This window comes from Perissodus microlepis, chromosome 15 (genome assembly GCF_051167445.1).
Source record: "Perissodus microlepis isolate ML-2025 ecotype Zambia chromosome 15, ASM5116744v1, whole genome shotgun sequence".
Classification (NCBI taxonomy): Eukaryota; Metazoa; Chordata; class Actinopteri; order Cichliformes; family Cichlidae; genus Perissodus; species Perissodus microlepis.
In genome coordinates, this window is record NC_140475.1 from 12,747,921 (window position 1) to 12,767,242 (window position 19,322).

At 39.6% G+C, this 19,322-nt stretch overlaps 1 protein-coding gene across 1 annotated transcript in view; it reads right to left on the reverse strand.

Moving 5' to 3' along the window:
- LOC146371845 (pleckstrin homology domain-containing family G member 1) overlaps positions 1–14,171 on the reverse strand; it is a 61,026-nt gene extending 46,855 nt beyond the window's left edge. The window contains exon 1 of the mRNA XM_084952818.1: positions 13,982–14,171. Coding sequence (XP_084808944.1) covers positions 13,982–14,156 — 175 coding nt within the window. The 5' untranslated portion in view covers positions 14,157–14,171. The remainder of the gene's footprint in view (positions 1–13,981) is intronic.
- Positions 14,172–19,322: the final 5,151 nt, after the last annotated feature.

Below are 19,322 nucleotides of genomic sequence, written 5' to 3' on the forward strand. Positions count from 1 at the left end.
AACATTAGATAGAAAACAGCTTAAAACTGAAACCGTCAAAAGGAGATTTACTATTTACATAATCATTTATGCAAGATAAAACACTAATATAATATAATATAATACAGTTAATCTTACTAATCGGTGACTCATCTTAAACAGCGCAGATTACAGTAGGTGTTTTGGAACCGTTTGTTTTTCTCTATTAACAAAGGGAACAAAGATGATTATTCTTGTATCCTTTTGTTCACTTCATAGATTAATGATTCAAGCCATAAAATAACAACAGTGCATCATAATAGGACGCAAGGTAATGTGTAACAATTCTGCTTCTAACCACTCCAAATTTCAGATATTATACCCAAATATTCTACTGTACTCTCATTCTCCACTTTATTAGGTATGGTTGTTTAATGCAAATATCTAATCAGCTAATTATATGACAGCAACTTAATGGATGTGGCAGCTAGACATGGTCAAACCAGCCTGTTGAAGCTGAAATGGAGTATTAGAATGGGAGAGCAAGGTGATTTAAATGCCTCTGAACGTGCCCTGTTTGTTAGCAGCAGGTGAATATTTCTAAAATACCACTCCTGTCAGTTAAGAACAAGAAACTGAGGCTGCAATATGCACAGGCTCAGCACATAACCACTAGTAAAAAACAAAGGTATGCAGAAGAGCATTTCTGCATTCAAAACAAATGAAACCTTGAAGAAGATGAGTTACAGCAGCAGAAGACTACACTCAAGACCCCCCTGCACTACATCCTTCATGAGGGCATGGGTGCTGGCTGTGATAATCCTGACCAAAAAGGACAAATGAATGAGAATGAAAACAAACTCTGCATGAATGTGCTTGTGATGTGAAATGAACCACAGAAAGGTGCAAGTCTGTCTGTGGCCCGGCTACAAGAGAGACGAAGGGAAAGCTAGATAGAAGAGGGAGTAGGCTTGTTTATTTTTAGCACCGGTCCCCGTGTGCACTTATCACCAGGATGTGATTTAGAGACGGGTTTCTGAGCTTCACAGCTCATTATGAGCTGTCTGTAGGGGCTTATAAGGACCTGCAAAGTTTTTACACAGCACTGATGAGCCTTTTAGTACTTACTGTGTGTTCTCAGGTGAGAATAACTCAAAAGAAGAGAAAAACTCTCCAAAAACAGACACACCGGGCATGAAATCAAAGCCATACAAAATACTGATGTTCTGGGAATGTATATAAAAGTCCACCAAACGGCACCTGTGGAGCGCTCGACAGTGCAACTTCCTCTCGTACATTTCAGTCACTTCAAACAGGATCTCACAAACACACGAAGTCCACTCATGCAGACGTAAGAGGCTATTTATACACCACTTCCTTTTATTTACCCAGCTTATTGTTCAGACCACATCTGCTGAGGACCAAGGGCACAATGGCCAATCCATATATGTAGCACACACAGACACACACACACACACACACACACACACGCACACGCACACACAAAACACATCTTTCAGAAATATTGACAGGCCTTGTTCAGGATCCAAATAAGAAAAAAGCTGATGCCACCTGTTACACAGAATGACATTCTTGCACTAGCACTCTATACGCGTGCACAAAGCCGTACTCCCGGATACCAAACTCGAATTAATTTGTACATGCCTGCATGCAAATCAGAACAGACTTGCTGTTCTGCTGACTTCTCCTGGCATAACTGGACATCGGGTTAAGTGCTGAAGATGTCATCTCGTGACACAATAGAGCCCCTCATTCTCCAGCAGCTGTGTTAGGCCCCACGTCTTTGTAGGGCCTAACACAGCTGCTCCTAAACAAAATAAACGAAATGTGTGTGAAATAAACTCTGATTCCCCAAATACTATAATACCTCAGCCCTTTCAGCAAGTTACTTCCTATGAGCACAAGAACTGCTCAAAAAGGCCTCTCCAGTGTAAACAGCTTAGACCATTATCTTCCCAACCCTCCACCAGCAAGCCACAGGGGTACAGCGGTAGGACAGAGTAGGGGAACAGGAAACTGGTACGGCTTCATTTTCAAGCCACTAACCTACCATCCTCACCACAGAAACCCATAAATCAGATCCAGGTAGACAATAATATAAATTAAAGTAGTTAACAACATCCAAAAATATGACTCATAAACTGCCATCAGCCACATAAACACATGACCTATAATGTGATTTTCTAACCTGGCTTCCAAAATGTAGAAGAACACCAGTTGAAATCTAGTGATTTGCTAAATAAAATTATTCTGCATTTAAAAACAGAGTAAGACCTATGGGAAGAGACATCCTACTCCAGCTCAACAATACCATCAAGTGCCAAAGAGAATCTGCCATAGCAAGAAACAAACATGCATGCATATACACCACAGGAAGGTGGTTAGAGGATAAACACACATCCTTAAGTTTTTATTTGGGGGCTGTACTTGTACTTTTTGGCTGGCACTGTTGGAATGAAAGCTGCTCCCGACTTTTCCCCCCCTCCCTCTACATATTTTCTCCTCGGTACAGGAAATAGTCGTTTGTCAACACCACAAATAAATTGTTGTTTGTTTCCTGTCTTGGACTGGGGATTTCTTTTTCCTCCTTTTTTGGACCAGCTTTACAGATCTTGATCTGCTGTCTGTCTGTGTGTGCTGACATGTGATACATGTTTTTCCTAAGCCAAGCAAACCAGAAAAATATGGGACTGAGCCTTTTATTTACAGAGAAAGTAAAACATACAGAGTCAGCAACAAGGGTTGCAATTTAGGCTCAAGAGATGTTTTTCCTCACTCACATTAATCACAGGTTCATTTGACTCAGTTACAAAAAATAAATAGATAAAAAAAAATGAGTGGACTACATTTTCAAAACAAGTGCAAAGTGTTGAAAAATGTCCAAAACTAACCACTTAAACTCATCATAAAGCTAATTTAGAAACCAAATGCCCAACTGGCTCCACTAATCCTTTGCTTATTTGGGCATCCACAATGCTACACCCCAGTGCTCAGAGGGAGTCGGACCCCTGCCCCACTCCAGACGGGGGTTTCCCTGCCAAACGCTGCGCAACAATAAAACAAAGCCATCACACTGGGGCCAGAGGAGGAGGAGGGGGAGCAGGGTGGGCATGCAGGGATGCGGGGTTGGGTGGAGGGAGGGCGGAAAGTGAGAGGAACAGCTGCTGAGTGGGAGAGCTGGATGAGGGGGGAGCGTAGGAGAAAAAAAAGAAAGCTGGAGGAAGGGAGGGGGGGCTTCTCTCTTTTCTATGTCAGTGAAATAAATTACTTTTATGTTTGCAGCCTGTTCAGGCTAAGCTATCGTTAGGAATAGACCCCCCTTGCTTCACTTCATGGGCCACCTCTGTTCTCTTTAAGCATTCGCAAATTTACAAAAGATGTAGCTCATAGCCACACTATTCTCTCCAGAATATTGGATTAGTGTGGAAAGTCCACATCTGCCATCTTGTTATGCACATACTCTTTTTTTTGTACTTTACAGATAGTCCTATACCTCTGTGTGAGGAATTTTCCATATAACAGTGTGTCACTCTGTGGTTGAACTTGCTGAGTGCTGAAAGATCAGCTAAATACAGGAATGGAGATGACAACTAGGAACTGCTGTTGAGTCAAGAGCTAGAGACCGGCTGTGTCTGTGTGACAAGCCTTTACTCGCCAGGATTGAACATTTGCCCTTCTCTTATATCAAGTTTAATATCTGGAGCTAATAATTAAACATACACTACAGTTATTTGCAATAACTATGGTGTTTTTACCCCAAATTTTTTCCCCAACTTCATTCTTCTCTTGTAGGCCAGAAAACTCAGCTCCGTGACGTTCATCTGTTTTTCCTACTGCCACCTAAAGTGACCAATCACAAGATTAAAACAACTGACAGATGAAAAACATTGATTCTGCTATTGAATTCAGGTGTTTTCAGACCTGTTGTATAGTGTATAAGAGTAACTCAAGCACCTAATCATGCAGAAACTGTATCATTAGAGTAACATCAGCATAAAAACTGTACGCCAGGAGCTTCGTTGCATGGGTTTCTATGTGCAATGTACTGGTACTTGGTACTTTTTGTCCAGTGTACCTATTGTAATTTCTGACAACTAGTGGTGATCTGGAGGCAACGATGTGATAAGACTCATGAAACACTCAAGCGTTGTTTGATACAATGCCCTGGGAAAAAAATGCAAAAGTCAGAAAAGTACAGTCAGCTGGACAGATAGTAATTCTTGTTTTTTTTGTTTCTGTTTTTTTTTCCCCCAACATTTTTTTGTTACTTTCATTTGCCATTGTAGGCCAGACAAGTAAACAGCATGCTAAAACACCACGAAGCTCATCAAATTCAGCAGAAGCTGCACATTCACAAACCGACTGTGTATTGGTTTACAACTACACGTGACAATGTTGGCTTGAGGTACCCTGAACTCTCTTCCTGCACAATAAAGTGATCACTGACTACGTCAGGCCTGATTACACTGTTAGAATGCAACAAGAGAAACCTTATATTCTGGTATTCATGTGGAAGACTGAGACACACCGCTAACTTAAACACCGCTCTCAAAAAAAAAGTAATCAATGTCTTTAACCCTTTTCCAACACTACATGGAAAGAATTGTGCTGCTCTCAGAATAGTTGTCTTTATGACAGCACACACATGTTGATGTCAAAGGGCAATTCTTAGAAATGTTCTCATAAATTTACAGCATAATGCACTCTGATTGTTTTAGTACTTTATATATTCAGCAACACAACATAACCTAATTTTCAAAGTCCATTTGACAGCCTGCTGTTAGCTACCCGAATGTTTTGAAGACAAAACAATGAGGCACAAATATGTGAGTTGCACACTTTACACACCCTTCTGGATCACCTGGTTCGATCCATAGGTCACACACCTGATGTTCAAGTTAATACAGCCACTGGGAACATCCAAATATAACCATTCACTTCACTTAACCTCCCGTAAAAACACAAGTAAGCAAATGAAAACTTTCAGATTTGCAAGTGTAGCCCCAAAACAAAACGTATTTGGGATATTTTGGCCAAATAAAAGGAAGCTGGTTAGTCTATAATTTGGCCCATAAGCTTAAAAAAGGTTTCAATTTGCCAACTTCCTTTCCACAGCTTTCCATTTTTTTCCTCAGCATTTTTAACAGACGCACTCTTTTTCTTTTGCTCTCCGCCTTATTCAGCTGGTAGTACTTTTCACATGTACATTAAAATGAATACGTGCCAGAAATAGCGCAGGGTATTTTTGGGGTGCGACTGAAGACAACAAAATCAGCAGGGAAAGAAGCCAGGCCACACAGAAGGGGACATGAGGAGAAGGGAGGGAGGCACTCAGCCCAACAATGGCACACATTCATTTTCTGCTTTAGCTGGGTGTCATTCTGTAGTTGTTAAGTGCGACACACCACACGGAATAAAATTCTGATAGGATGTTAATATAAAAAAGTGCTAAAGTCTAAAGCTAATGTGCAAAAGGATCTATTCTCTAAACAACAGAAGGTCGACTAATTAATTGGATTGATAGCACTATGATTACTCAAACTCTGCCTTTATTTTCTAGTACAAATTTACACTAAGTAGAAAATAAGTAGTCATGTTATTTGCCTAATCCTTTCTCTCACGTCCTTAAAATATCCAACACTGTGATAATAAGGCTATGTCTATAGACTCTGAGGTACCACATCTACTTATCACAGGGTTGGCGGTTGCTCTTCCAGCCCACACGACAGCGTTTGTGACAGTCAAACAGGAATGAGTCAAATTACGTTTTTATTTAAATTCTGTCAATTTTATCATTTCAAGTATTGATAATTAGTCTTTCTTGTTTGTTTTTTGAAATACAGACAAGCTTTCTTCTAAGATGGGAAGCAGAAAAATAAACTGGTAATCATGAAAAACTTGATGAGAAATGTAACTAGTGCGGCACATGACACAACACAACCAAACATTCAAAATGTTTTAGTCACTGAGCCAGTGAAATAGAAAGTATAATCTCCCAACAAAACCACCCTTGTCACTTGCATAGCTTTAACCTCAGTCATCAGACTTTAATCTCTCTTATTCATACCTGATGAAATCTCAGTTTCTTTAGTAAAACAGTGACAGACATAATGCCCAGGAAAATTAGGGGAATGCACAAATATTTTGAAAGGTGGTGTCACAATCACATTGATTAGGTGAGATACTGAATAAAGACCATTAATGTATTAAAAAAAATCTCAAACACTTACAAACCATTTGTGACACATTTTATTATAACACACCAAATCCTGGCAAAATCCTCGTACATGACCAGTTCAGAAAGTTGGCACACAGGTACACACACAGATACTGACCTTTGAATCATTCAAGCATAAAAAGGAACCCAACTCAAAGGGATGAACCAGTGTTATTGTGTTACACATAATAAACAACTTGGCAAAGATACCTTTCTGAACTTTGCCGTGCGGAGTGTGTCACAAAAACAATTTGTTCCCATTTCTTTAGCTGAATCTACAAAAAAAAAAAAAAAAAAAAAGATGCCATTCTTAAGGATGGGAAAAATTTCTAATGGGTATTTAAATGTAACTAGAGGAATTCATTTTCTACCACAGCATTTATCTCTGCATAGTTTCCCAATAAGAGTTCCAAACTGATAAACTTAGCAAGAATATGCCCGCCTTCTTTTTAAATACAGATGAACATGATAAAGTTTGAAGAAAACGCCTCATGGGGGTTTGTTCTCAGGGTGGAGTGTGGGAGCTTGGCTTAATCCTGCACTAAGACTTCACCAGTTAGAAGCAAACAGCTACTCTAAAACTGCCTCACCCACTCAAAGGTTTGCTTTTACTGAACATCACCTCACATCCTACACTTATAATTTCAACTTGCAAGCCTTTCTTTCGTCACTTCGCTGTGCAGTATGGCATGGCCAAAACTGGATAAACTACACATGTGGCGAGACGATAAAAACACCAAAATACAAATATGTGTTAGGCAAATATGTATAAACACCTAGCTGTGGAATAAACCTTGCATTTTTTAAAGATATCTTATGTAAATAATTATTGGTTGATTGGATGGGAGTGCTGTGATTGCTGTGTTTTTAATGGACGAATAAACTGAACCTTGAACCACCAATGGGGTGAAGTAGGCACACACACTTGCACACACCACAAAGGACAAAGTGCCATAATTACCCACTTGATAAGCATGTATGTTTACATGCCCTTATTATAGTGAATTAGCTCTCTACTGCCACACACTGAGTGCAGACCAGGACACAGATGGGACTTGAGATGCACTTAGTAAGAAATGCAAACCAAAACAGTCAACCCCTGATAATGTATACACACCCTTAGCATGCAGTGATAGTGTCAATGTACAATAAGTGAGTATGTGGATGGAGCTCCATTCCCATATATGGACTTCAATCAGGATTACTTTCTTACAACCTGGAATTAGACTCCTGCATTTGGAGCAGCATTTCAGCAAGTATTTCAGTCTCACCCTGGCCCTGACCTCCAACCTTTTAGCCTTTGGTTTACACGGTACAATCAGCAGGGAGCAATGGGCTGGGACGTGCAAGTGCATAGGTGGATCCTTTGAAAAGCCGGCGCAGTGGACACAAGTGTACAGTTGCTGTCAGTAAATTCAAATAGTAATTCTTTCATATTTAAGATGTGCTGTAAGTGCATCCGGTGAGTTGTTTGTACTGAATATTTTAAGTACTACTCAAGCTTCAGAAAGCTCAAAGGTATTTGGAAACCGGTGCATGAAAGTGTGTGTAGCTTTACACATATAATAACTTCATATTTTGCTTCCAAGGAGCCAGATTTTATTGTATTTTTTTTTTTTTTTGGTCTTGAGCAATAGTTCTGCAAGACTTTTTCACTTTCAATTTCAGTCTAGCTGTATATAGAAGACACTTTTCATGTTTGTGTGAAGTCACTTAACACTGACCTATAGATCATTCAAGCATGAAAAAGGAACATAACCCAAGAAACAAACCAGTGATGTTTCTACATATAAGCAAAGCTGGCAAAAGTACAGACTTCCTTTACTTAAGTAGAAGTACAGATACCTGCGTGAAACTACACTCCAGTAAAAGTTGAAGTACCGAAGCAACTTTTGTACTCAAGTAAAAGGGAAAAAGTACTGGCTCAGAATTGTAATCAAAATAAGAAAGTAAAAAGTAGCTCCTTGAAATTCAGATTCAAGCTAACCTTTTTGACTGTGTGACTTTCCCTCCACACCTAAACAGTAAACAGGGGTCACAGTGGGATTTAGCAGGTGGGGAACCCAACAACAGATGTTTGACAAGCTATCATTGCCGATGTCCATTCCCTACACTGACACTATACTGTTTTTACACTACACAATATAAATTTGGAATTCAGTTAATTAAAATAAGCATATTCACCTAAAATGGAAATTCATCTCTGCTATGCTTGATATAACCTCTAACCTAAATCTAACCATGAGCATCACAGCCACTGTTCAGCAGTCCAATATATTGCTTTACTGTGTATTCACCACAGTACTGCAGACTAACCTGATTATCTCCTGTCTTATCTTTGTTTTCTTCCTCCATCTCTCAGTGAAGTTAGCTCTCAGTCAGGGAGAACCCTTTGAAGTACAGCAGCTGGAGCTTCAGGTAGCAGCACACTGTGTGACAAACTGCACACTGTATAAAAATGTAGGGAGTAAAAGTAAAAAGTTTTCAGACAAAAATACTCAAGTAAAGTACAGATACCTGAAAATTCTACTTAAGTACAGTAACAAAGCATTTGTATCTGTAAACTTTGTTACTAGCAATGTGTCAGAAAAACAATTTGTTTCTATTTCTTTCATCAAATCTAAAAATCTGCAAAACATGACACAGGCTCTTAGATGTGAGGTTGCATTTCAGCCAGTGGTGTTAGAGATCTTATGAAACTGATGACATTATAAACGCAGAAAAGTACCATGAAATGCAATCGGGAAAGCTGATTGGTCATTCTTCAGCATGACAAGGAACCCAAACCCCAAAAAGACGGTCAGACCAAATATCAACTTTCAATTTAATTAAATTGTGAAAACTTGTTTTCACTCACTATGAAACTGTGTTTGCCTTATGTACTGTATTTCCATGTATGTTTGCACATGTTTCAATGAATTGCTGCACACATGTCCCAAATTTCTAAATATAAAGAAATAAGGGTGGCACAACACTTTTGTACAGAACTTTACATACTATACTTCTGTTCTATACCAACCAAATATGAATTTTTAAACATTTAAAATTAAATTACATATTGGGGTCATCGGCTATTTTACTATACGTCTACCTTCATTCATGGTAATCTTTCTCTTAACACTTCTTATTCAACTAGGTGGGTCTTAAAGTTGCTGTGAAGCCACACTTAAAGTATTTTCATACTTGCACCTCATGCCAAATACTAAAGTCAGTGGGCCAAACTTTCCCTCTCCCCATCACAAACCTTGTAATTAGGTGAAACATGTTTTTACAGCATATCTCTAAGTACTTTAAGTAGTGGTTAGTAGTATAGAAAAAGCTTGAGCAGACACACGCACTTAAATCACAGACTACAGGTATGTCTCCTGGAATTTTTGCCTGCTGAGCAAATACAGAAACCCATCTCTGTTATCAGATGCACAGAATGGTTTGTGACACACAGCGAATTTACACAAATAATCCCAGCCACGCTTCATTTAACATGTGAAGTAGATGCATGAAGTGTGCAAAGGGGGCATCATTTCTATATGTGCTCCTTAGACTGCTCAGGTAAAATGATGCAGTTTGTAATCCCAGTGTCTCTTTTCCTCTGTGTAACAAAGACGGACACACGCAGTCTCATAAACATCTAAACTAAAAGATCTAAATAATACTAAGCTATTTAGATGCCATACCAGTCTGTCTATATTGCCCAGTTCTGACAGTGAACACGACTGTTTTACAGTGTATACATCATTAATTTAATTCCTTTTTAATAGTTCAATATCCTTTAATTCAAAATTTAATGAAAAAAACAAAAACAAACGATCTCCATTAATGAGATCAATTGCATGACCCAATTTTGGACAAGTTTTAGCTGTTGAACAAATGTCACACATGGTACTTATGGCCAAACGGCTCTTTGGTCTTGTCTGTTCAAACGACATTCACCATCATCAATCAATCAACTCAAAGTTTTGCATGTCTGGTATTTAGCACTCAGATAAGGAGGTTAGCCCAGTTTTATAGCTAGAGAAAGTCATGACAGCGGACAGTATCCTTTTTAACTTCAAGAGAATCTTTCATCCTCAAATCTCAAGAGTACAGTGAACTATTTTCCTGCAGGTGTTTCCATGAAACCACCTGGTCGCTTTTTCCACTGTCAGCACCTACTACAAAAACACTTTATGCAAAGCTCTACACTATGAATAGAAAGATGGAAGTCTGGTGGTAAACAGACAATCCAGTAACCCAGACCTGAGGAATAAAAAAAAAAAAAAAAGTATCTTTTGGTTTTGAAAAGGAAGTTTAAAAGTTCTCTGTCTCGCAGTAACAACAGTCCAAAAATATCCCTGTTCAACACAAAGCAGGTCTCTGCATGTCCAACAGCTCTTGTCAGGGGTTGGACGTGGAGACACACACACACCTTCCTATAAAATAGGAAGCACATGGTGATATCCATCAACCTTTTTGTGGACTGACATTCACGCACACAGACATACAGACAATCACAGGCATTTTGGAAATTATAACAGGAAGCTGCAGTCAGAGCAGCACAAGTTCATCCATCAAAGCAACGGGATGACATTTTTTAAAAACACACAAACATGCGCGGGGGCGATCAGAACTTGTCCAAATAAACCAAACATTCATGTGCGCCCTTCTCCTTACGCAGCTTTGCATGTGAAAGGACATGCTTTGCATTTCAGACAAGGCCAACACCACTGTTTGCATCTCCACTCACGGCAGGTAGAGTAAAAATGACAGGCATTTATTCTCTGTTGTTGTTATTAAACACTTCACAGATGAGCACCTTTTGATGGAAAAGTGGTGGTAAAGCTTTTCATGTTATTTAGTAAAAGGTTGACAATACTGCCTATAATTTATGCAAAATTTAAAGATTTTAAGAGTGTGCACTTTTTATGTCTCTACAAAGAAGTTTAAATTAGAGCTGGATGTGCTGTTAGCAAAGCTCATTTCCTTTTCCTGTATGACAAGCAAGAAAGGTCATTCAGCTGTGCAGCTGAAGCCCACGTTACCCGATTAAGACAAAGTCAGGTGATGATGGAAGCTGGAGGCCTTTTGTTGCTTATTTCACCAGTTTTCATCCGCTCACTGTTGTAGCAATCTTCATGAATACTATATACAGAAGCCATTGCTGCTTTGAGTTCGAGGGTAAAAGTGATCTATAAACAACAGTTAAGAAAGTTATTGAAAGGTCAAACAGCTGACGGGTAAACTTTTTGCCTCATATTTTTCAACCTCTTCTCTTCACATCTTCCTTTGAATCCCCTTTGTCAACTCCTTCACGCCTCAGCTCCTACATGTGACCTCCCAGCAGGGAAGGTCGCCAGCAGCAGGTGAAAGATCATGACCCGCAACACAAAGACTTGCTGCCCTCTTCCTCGGCTTCAGCAGAGACTGGAAAAACAGCAGCCTATCACATCTCTCAACACTGACAATTTACCAGGAACAATTACAAAATACCAACAACAGTAGCCTTAAGCAGGAAATGGAGATTCAACAAATCCTAAAATCGAACTGCTGTGAAATTGTATTTATACTTGAGGTTGTTTAAAATGAAACAAAAGGAGCAGAGATGAAAACAACAGTGGACAAAATAGGTCATTTCCTGTTTGTGTTTTTAATCAGCTGTGCTTCTGTATCGGTCTCCCAGAATGCACAGTAGCAGCTCTTCTCATCAAGAATACATCACATATGTGCCACGGCTCCTATGGAAGCACAACGGAGTCCTTTCCGCTTGGAGCGCGTTTGAACTCCACATGCTATCTGGATCTGCTTCAGGCAGAACAGAGATAAAAGTGTTGGATTACAGTGGACATCAGGAAGGTATGAATATTATCCTTAAACACAGCCATGTGTACGCATACAGTCGCCACACATTCAATCTTTCCTATAAACCATCATGCATATTTCGAGCGCACATCACCTGGACCTTAGTTTAAATGTGGCGTGATTTATGATCAACTTTGTGAGAAAGAAACTGGATACAGCGTGGGACCGAAGGCATTCTCTGGAGCCATCTGTCTGAAGGTACTTTGGTAAAAACATCACTCAGAGAGAGCGCTACTTGACAGGTGCAGCTCATCCTAAACTCAAACATAAGATGAGCTACATAAGCCTACATATTTTACAGTCTGATTAGCATTTTCATCCTTCGGTCTACGCTAACATAGATCCCTATGGCGGCGTAATACGTAATCTTAGGGCCACAGTGTTATTAGAAGACAAGCAGAAGACAGTAAATCAGCAGGACTAGATTACAGGATATGAGATCCTGTCTTTCACATTACACGGGGGGTGAAGGTGCTAAGGTCACTAAATCTCAGGTTACATTCTCACGAGATTTAGAATAGCACAGCACCTGCCGTCCTCCTCTGACTGTGACGAAAGAAGGCAACACGGACGGCTTAACTGAATATTTCCATGTGACTCAATTTTGCTGTTATGATATTAATAAAGGATGTGCTTTTCTGTAAAAGATTATATCTGTGATTAAAATATCAGTTTTGCTGATACCTGATTTTTTTGTTTATCTTGCGCTTGTTTTCATTTGTGCCTGAGAAACAAATGAAACAAATGGATAAATCGGGGATCGACCCACCGACCTTCCGCTTGGTATACAACCCGCTCTATCACAGTCAAACATAGCAAGCTATGAACTTATTAGAAAAAAACTGCAAGATTTGATAGCCACATTTTACAGTACAAAATTATTACAGGTAAATAAACTAACATCATAAATGACTGATTCTCTGAAACAACGATTTAGTGTTACTTGGGTAAACACAACTGCTTTTCAGAGATGTGCAGATACCTGCTGCTTTCTTTGTAGACAAATACTAACTTGTGGCTGGTCCATCCCCTTCCCTCCCCCTCATACTGGAGGTGAGGGTACAGAACAACACCAGGGAGACAAAGACGATTAAATCAAACGCGCAGGTGCCATCTTTAAGTCCTGTATCCATTTTTCAATAATGCATCCATGGGGGCAACGTGTTGCATCAGTAACATGTTGGTTTCCTGGCAGCTGGAACAAAACTAGCCACTTCCCTCATTTCCCTCAACCCGCACATAAGCAGCAGCGGTATCAAACCTTTCATCTAACCCTCAACAAGTGAGCAAACATCCCCAAAACCTAAACTATCCCTTTAATCCAGCATACAACAGCAGGAACAGTCGCAGTGATGGCAACAGTGCCTTGTCAGTCAAAGCTGCAAAAGCTTAATATGTTATTTGTGGTGATGTTCTGCATTAATCATTATTTATAAAGATTAAAGTGATTCAGTGTGAAAGTCACCTGTGAGTGGCAAAAAGAGAGAAAAACACTGTGGTGAAATTTGACTTCCTTCAGCCATCTGCTGGCGTTTCATAAGAGCCTGGAGTGTGTCCAGAACTGCCAACTCTTTCTTAGTCCAGAGAACATCAGTCTTTAGCAAAACCGATTCTTTGTAAGATGATTTTTTTAAAGATCAAAGACCCAAACATTGTTAAAAGCAGAACTTCACCAGTCACATAGCTTACCACTAGCTACATGTCATTACATAACCAGTGTTATTGATTCATAGTCATTCTCATGCAACCTGTTCCGCCAGCAGTCTCTTCCTTATCTCCTATCAGCGTTCATCTGCCAGCAATTATCTTCCAGTCCTGCGATCTGACCTGCAGGCTGTTCACACGCACAGTAACTCCTCTGCGCAGCACACCTGTTTCTGAAATCACTCCGCTGATAACAGCGCGGGATCCGTGTTTCAACTTCACCTTAGGGCAATTCGTTAGACTCACGGGAAGGGATTGATGGGGGACCTGCTCGAAAAGTGCACCGAGGCAGTTTCCGCTCGCTGTTTTCTGTTGCGGATGTCTTTGCAGAGGGCACATGAGCAAATCCTCGTCCTCCTGCAGCCACCGGAGACATGTCAACCTTGAATTGAAGCGCTGAAAACTCTCCTCGACACTTCATTAAATCGCAGCCATGCTGACTCACCTGTCCACTTTGCCAGCGTCCTCGTTTACCTGGTCGTAAAATCTCAGTGACGTTACCTTTGCGTGGCGTCATTTTCCAGCTCACTTTATCAGCGTCGATACTCAACAGTTAAACTTTTTTGGACTTAATTAAAATAAATTATAAATAAAATTAGCTGTTTAGATGTAAAGGTGAAGAAATATATTTATAATTTTTTAAAAATTTATTTAAGATTTTTGTGACTTTTTTTCATTAGTTATGTATTTGTTTGTGTAATTTTGTCTTTCTTATTCATATAACTCTACATCAATGAACATGTTCATTGCTTACTTTGGTTACGAACAACAACAGCAAAAATATTTATGTTTTCTTGACATTATTAAAACAAAAAAATCTATTTTAGCGTACCTCTCCAACGTGATCGGATAATGTTTAAAGTCACAGCCCCCATTTGACAGTTTCTGCTATGAAACAGAATCGGTTTACTGTTAGTAAGAAGGAAAACAGGCGATCTACGTAGGTTTCAACTTTCTAGAAGTCGCGTCGTTCTACTTCAGGAGAGGTCTCGGGTTTGACTTCTTGGGAGACAATCGTTTTATTTTTTAATCTGCACGTAAAATATTATAGAGACCTACAGTTGCTCTATTTCATTAAAATGAAAATACTGTTGCCATTTTTCTGTAGTTGTACAGTCATTTGAAAAATAAAATTTTTTACACTCCTATCAAAAACTAGGCACTAAGATGCATGTGCAACCACCTTCAGCAACAATAATTTTCTCTCTGTCTTTATCAGTCTCTGACATTGTTGTGCAGGGATTCTGATACAGTCTTTTTATGATGTTGCTTCAGTTCATTGAGGCTTTGTGGACGTTTATTTATGCACAGCTCACTTATAGGTTCCACCACAGCATTTTAATCAGGGTGAGGTCTGGATTTTGACTGTGTCATTGCAACACTTGGATTATTTTCTTTTTCAACCATTCTGCTGTAGATTTGCTGCTGTTTGGGATCATTGTTATGTTGCGTGATCCTTTTTTATCTAAGGTTTAGCATTCAGACAGATAGATTCAGACTTTAATCTAGACTCCCTTGGTTTACAGAGGAGTTTGTAGTTGAGTCAGTAATTGCAGTGGTTAATGGTGGCATGCTGCGCTTGGATTTCTCCAGTCACCGTGCTGTACATTATTTCTTCAGTCTTTCTCTAATTGTCCTTTTATTAATCCTTTTATTGAAAAACATTAAGCAACCAGTAGTTTGACGACTTCAAAACACTTTATTTTAAATCTCTTATACATTATTTATAGTGACTGTCTTTGTATTTTGTACTGGGAAAACCAAAACTAACCTCTTATCTTCCCACTGTCTATTGTTGGGCATAAAACAGAATGTGGGATAGGACGCATCTCTAACAGCTCATATATAGTCATACTGAAGAAACCATATTGTTAGAGCTCCACAGCGTTGTGGTTATTTCTCACATTCCTGCCTTTCCTTACTGCTTACCTTGCTGACAGACAGACGGTAGTTTTACATCTGTAGCTTTTATGTGACTCACTGAACAATATTCTTTTGTCTGTACAGTTTTAATAATTCTTTTTTCTTTTTGATTTATAGGTGTCATGCTCTCTGGTGAGTATCATCTTTGTCACTGGGGAGGTCATGGCCTGAATGATTATTCCACAGAGGACAGGCTTAGCCACGGAGCTTTTCTCTGTGATATCAGCTTTCTCAGAATAAGATGACTTCATTGTCAACTGAAACTGCTGAAGTCCTGAGAGTGAGGAGGATTTTCCCTCAGGTAAAAGCTGACAAACAATGCCAAAGCTGTCTATTTACATTGCTGTCCTTCTAGTATGTCAGTGTCTAGTTTTCAGTGGAAGAAAATATAGCTTGTTAATTGCTGTTTTTCCCTGTAGAGGCATGTCTGATCATTTTTAGCGTGGAAGTCCCTTAGTCCGTGGAAACAGACATGCACCTAGCTATAGGGCAGATTGAGAACAATTCCTACTATGCTGATGGTGACAGATAAAATTTGTTCCTTTGGTTTCATTTTGAAAGTATACACGCACTGATGCTGCTCAGCTTTTGATTTGACAACATGATTTTATCATTTTCAGAGTGAACGCCACTTTTAAGCACCGAAATATAAAAACAGCATCTGATAAAAATGTGTTTAATCTCGTTTCACATTACAGGCTTCAAAGCGACTGATGTGTTATGTGACATTCTGTGACACGAGAAAATTATGTGCTGTTCAAAACAGGAATTTATCTCAGATGACTCTGGGACACTCAAAACGACTTCCTGACGACCTGATAAAGATTTCCTGCATTTAACATTGTTTATGCGTTTTAATTATGTGCATACATACAGATGTTGTTTTATTTTCGCTGTCCGGCCATCTATTTTTACCAGTTGTCTTTTAAACATTTTTTCTTTCACTATTTTACATCATTCCTCACAAAAATGTTTTTTAACATTGCAGCTGTAACCATTAAATCTTTGGGCTTATATAGGTTAGTTAAATTACAGAGAAAGGTTCTGGTAACGCATTGGCCTGAATACCATATAATTATAAAACAGAAAGATTTTGTTTATTCACAGAAAAATGTCATTTTTTTCTCACTGTGGATCCATTTGAACAAACAAACAGAAACAGGAACTTTTGTGTCATTTAATTGTTTATCTATAACTTAATTACTTTGTTGCAGTAGGAAATCAGTAGGAAAAGCTGTAAAATGTAAATACAGTTAAAAGTCCTAATTGGAGTCTTCATCAGGCCAATTCTGGTCTTGTTGCCACTGATGAGCTGTCCTGTACTCACTGGTGATACTGTGATGCTATCTGATATGAGGAGTTTGTCACAAGGCAGGATGCAGGGTACACCCTGGAGAGCTTTCCGAACTGTTGCAAGGGTAACAGAGAGACAGACAACCGTTCACACCGAAAGCAAATTTATAATCAATGCTTAACTTAACAAAAGCCTGTTGCTTCTGTTAAGAAGCTGGAGTACACAGAGAGAACCCACGCAGGCACAGAGTGAACAAACAAGCTCCATACACAAAGGCCTTGGCCAGTCACTGGATTTGAACCCAGGACCTGCTGCCCGAGGCCCTTCAGCATTGAGTTTGCATGGTCTCCTTGTACCTGTGGTACGAGCAGAGCCTTCTGCAGCTCAACGTGGCAAAAGACCAAGGAACTGATTGTGGACTTTTTAGGAGGACCAGGAAAACCTTCACCCCCGTTTCAATCCAGAGGGGTCAATGTGGACATTGTAGAGGACTATAAATACCTTGCAGTACACATAGACAATAAACTGAACTGGGCTAAAAACACCACTGCACTCTACAGGAAGGGCCAGAGTCGACTCTATTTTCTGAGGTGGCTGAAGTCTTTCAACATCTGTTGGACAATGCTAAGGATTTTTTGCGAGTCTGTTGTGGCCAGTGCTATCCTCTATGCTGTTGCATGCTGGAGCATCAGGTTGAGGGTCCCAGATGCCAACAGACTCAATAAACTGATCTGCAAGGCCGGTAATGTTGTGGGGATGGAGCTGGACTCCCTTAGGGTGGTGTATGAGAGGTGGATGTTGTCCAAGATAAGGACAATGTTGGATAATACCTCCGCCCACTCCATGACGTGCTGGCTAGTCACAGGAGCATGCTCAGTGAGGCCATCTCCCTGTACAACTCCTGCATTTAATACACTGTAAACACTGCAATAGTTACACCCTTTTGCACATACTCTACAGTGAAATAACAGATGACAAAGTTCACAGGTTAGAGTCAAGTATATCACCTCTCTAATATTCTCACCTTGTATAGATTAGTGCCATTTCTTAAATTTGTAAACTTTGCAATATATTGTATTATTTAACCCACATAATAATTTGCATAATTTCCTTAGGGATTATTAAAGTATTCTGATTCTGATTGTCCTTGAAACAGAATTGCGAGTAAACATCATTTTCAGAGTGCCGGTCCCTGTATTAGTGAGTGAATTGCATAATAGTCCAGTGAAATGGTTAATTGAATGCTTATCTGTGGCAGACTGTGGAGGAGACATGGGCAAGAGTGCTGTTGATCTGAGTCACGCAATAGGAGATAAATGGTGTCTGGTGTTTGTAGTGTCAAAGGGCAGTGTGACAGATGAGATGCCAAAAATAGACTAGGTGAGTTTGCGCTCATATAGACAAAGGCAATAAATGAAGGCAAGATGAGGGCAGCCATAACAAACGTCATTATAGACCTGACTGAGATGTCATCATCCCATTTAGGATTAGAGAGCATATACAAACAATGTACGTTTGGAATATCTTTTCATTAAGCCTTGCAGACACAACAATACAGAAAAATGCATTTCAGGATCAAACGCTCAAAGCCGATAGTTTTAATCTTAGCCCTTCCTGTTTGACTAATACGGATATTTTCAGTGTAAAACACTTTGGCATGAGTTTCACAATTCCCAGACACTTTTTTCCCCGAGGGCAGAACTGTATACAGTGTTTTTTCCCCTCATATGTGTACACACAAGTCATGGGAGACACACACAAGGGAAAGCTTATCTCCACCATCAGCTGAGAAATACTGGGCGACCCGCTCTGCTGCTTTCAGTCCAGAGCAACGACTGTGAGACAGAAAGTGAGAGAGAGAGCGCCTTTGTGTTATCAGACGCTGGGACAGAAAAAGCTGTCGAGTGTGCCAGGATTAATGGACATTAGCACATGAAGCCATGAAGAAAGCAGGAAACGCCACAGGAAATGCCTCAGAGGGTGTGTAATGCCAACTCTGATCACTGTCCGTGTGGCACCCGCATTATGTATGCTGATGCAGTGGGAAAATACTGGTGGCTTTTGTACTTACAGTAGCACATGAGTGGGAGTGCTAATTATGTTAAAAAAAAAACTCTGAGATGCTTTAGAAAGAAAGTGATTGCAATAAGAAAAATAGTATCACAATGAGTGCCAGAGTAACAATAACGTAATTAACTGTGAGGATGAATCAGATGGATTGGTTATTTTTTTATTAATGAATGGCAGTTTTGAAAATTAGATTCTGCATGTCTGTTACCAGTTTGAAGTTCAATTTAAAACTGAGGAACTTCCTTAAATTATAAATAAAATATCCTCATGTAAGAAAATGTAACTATCTACATTTTACAC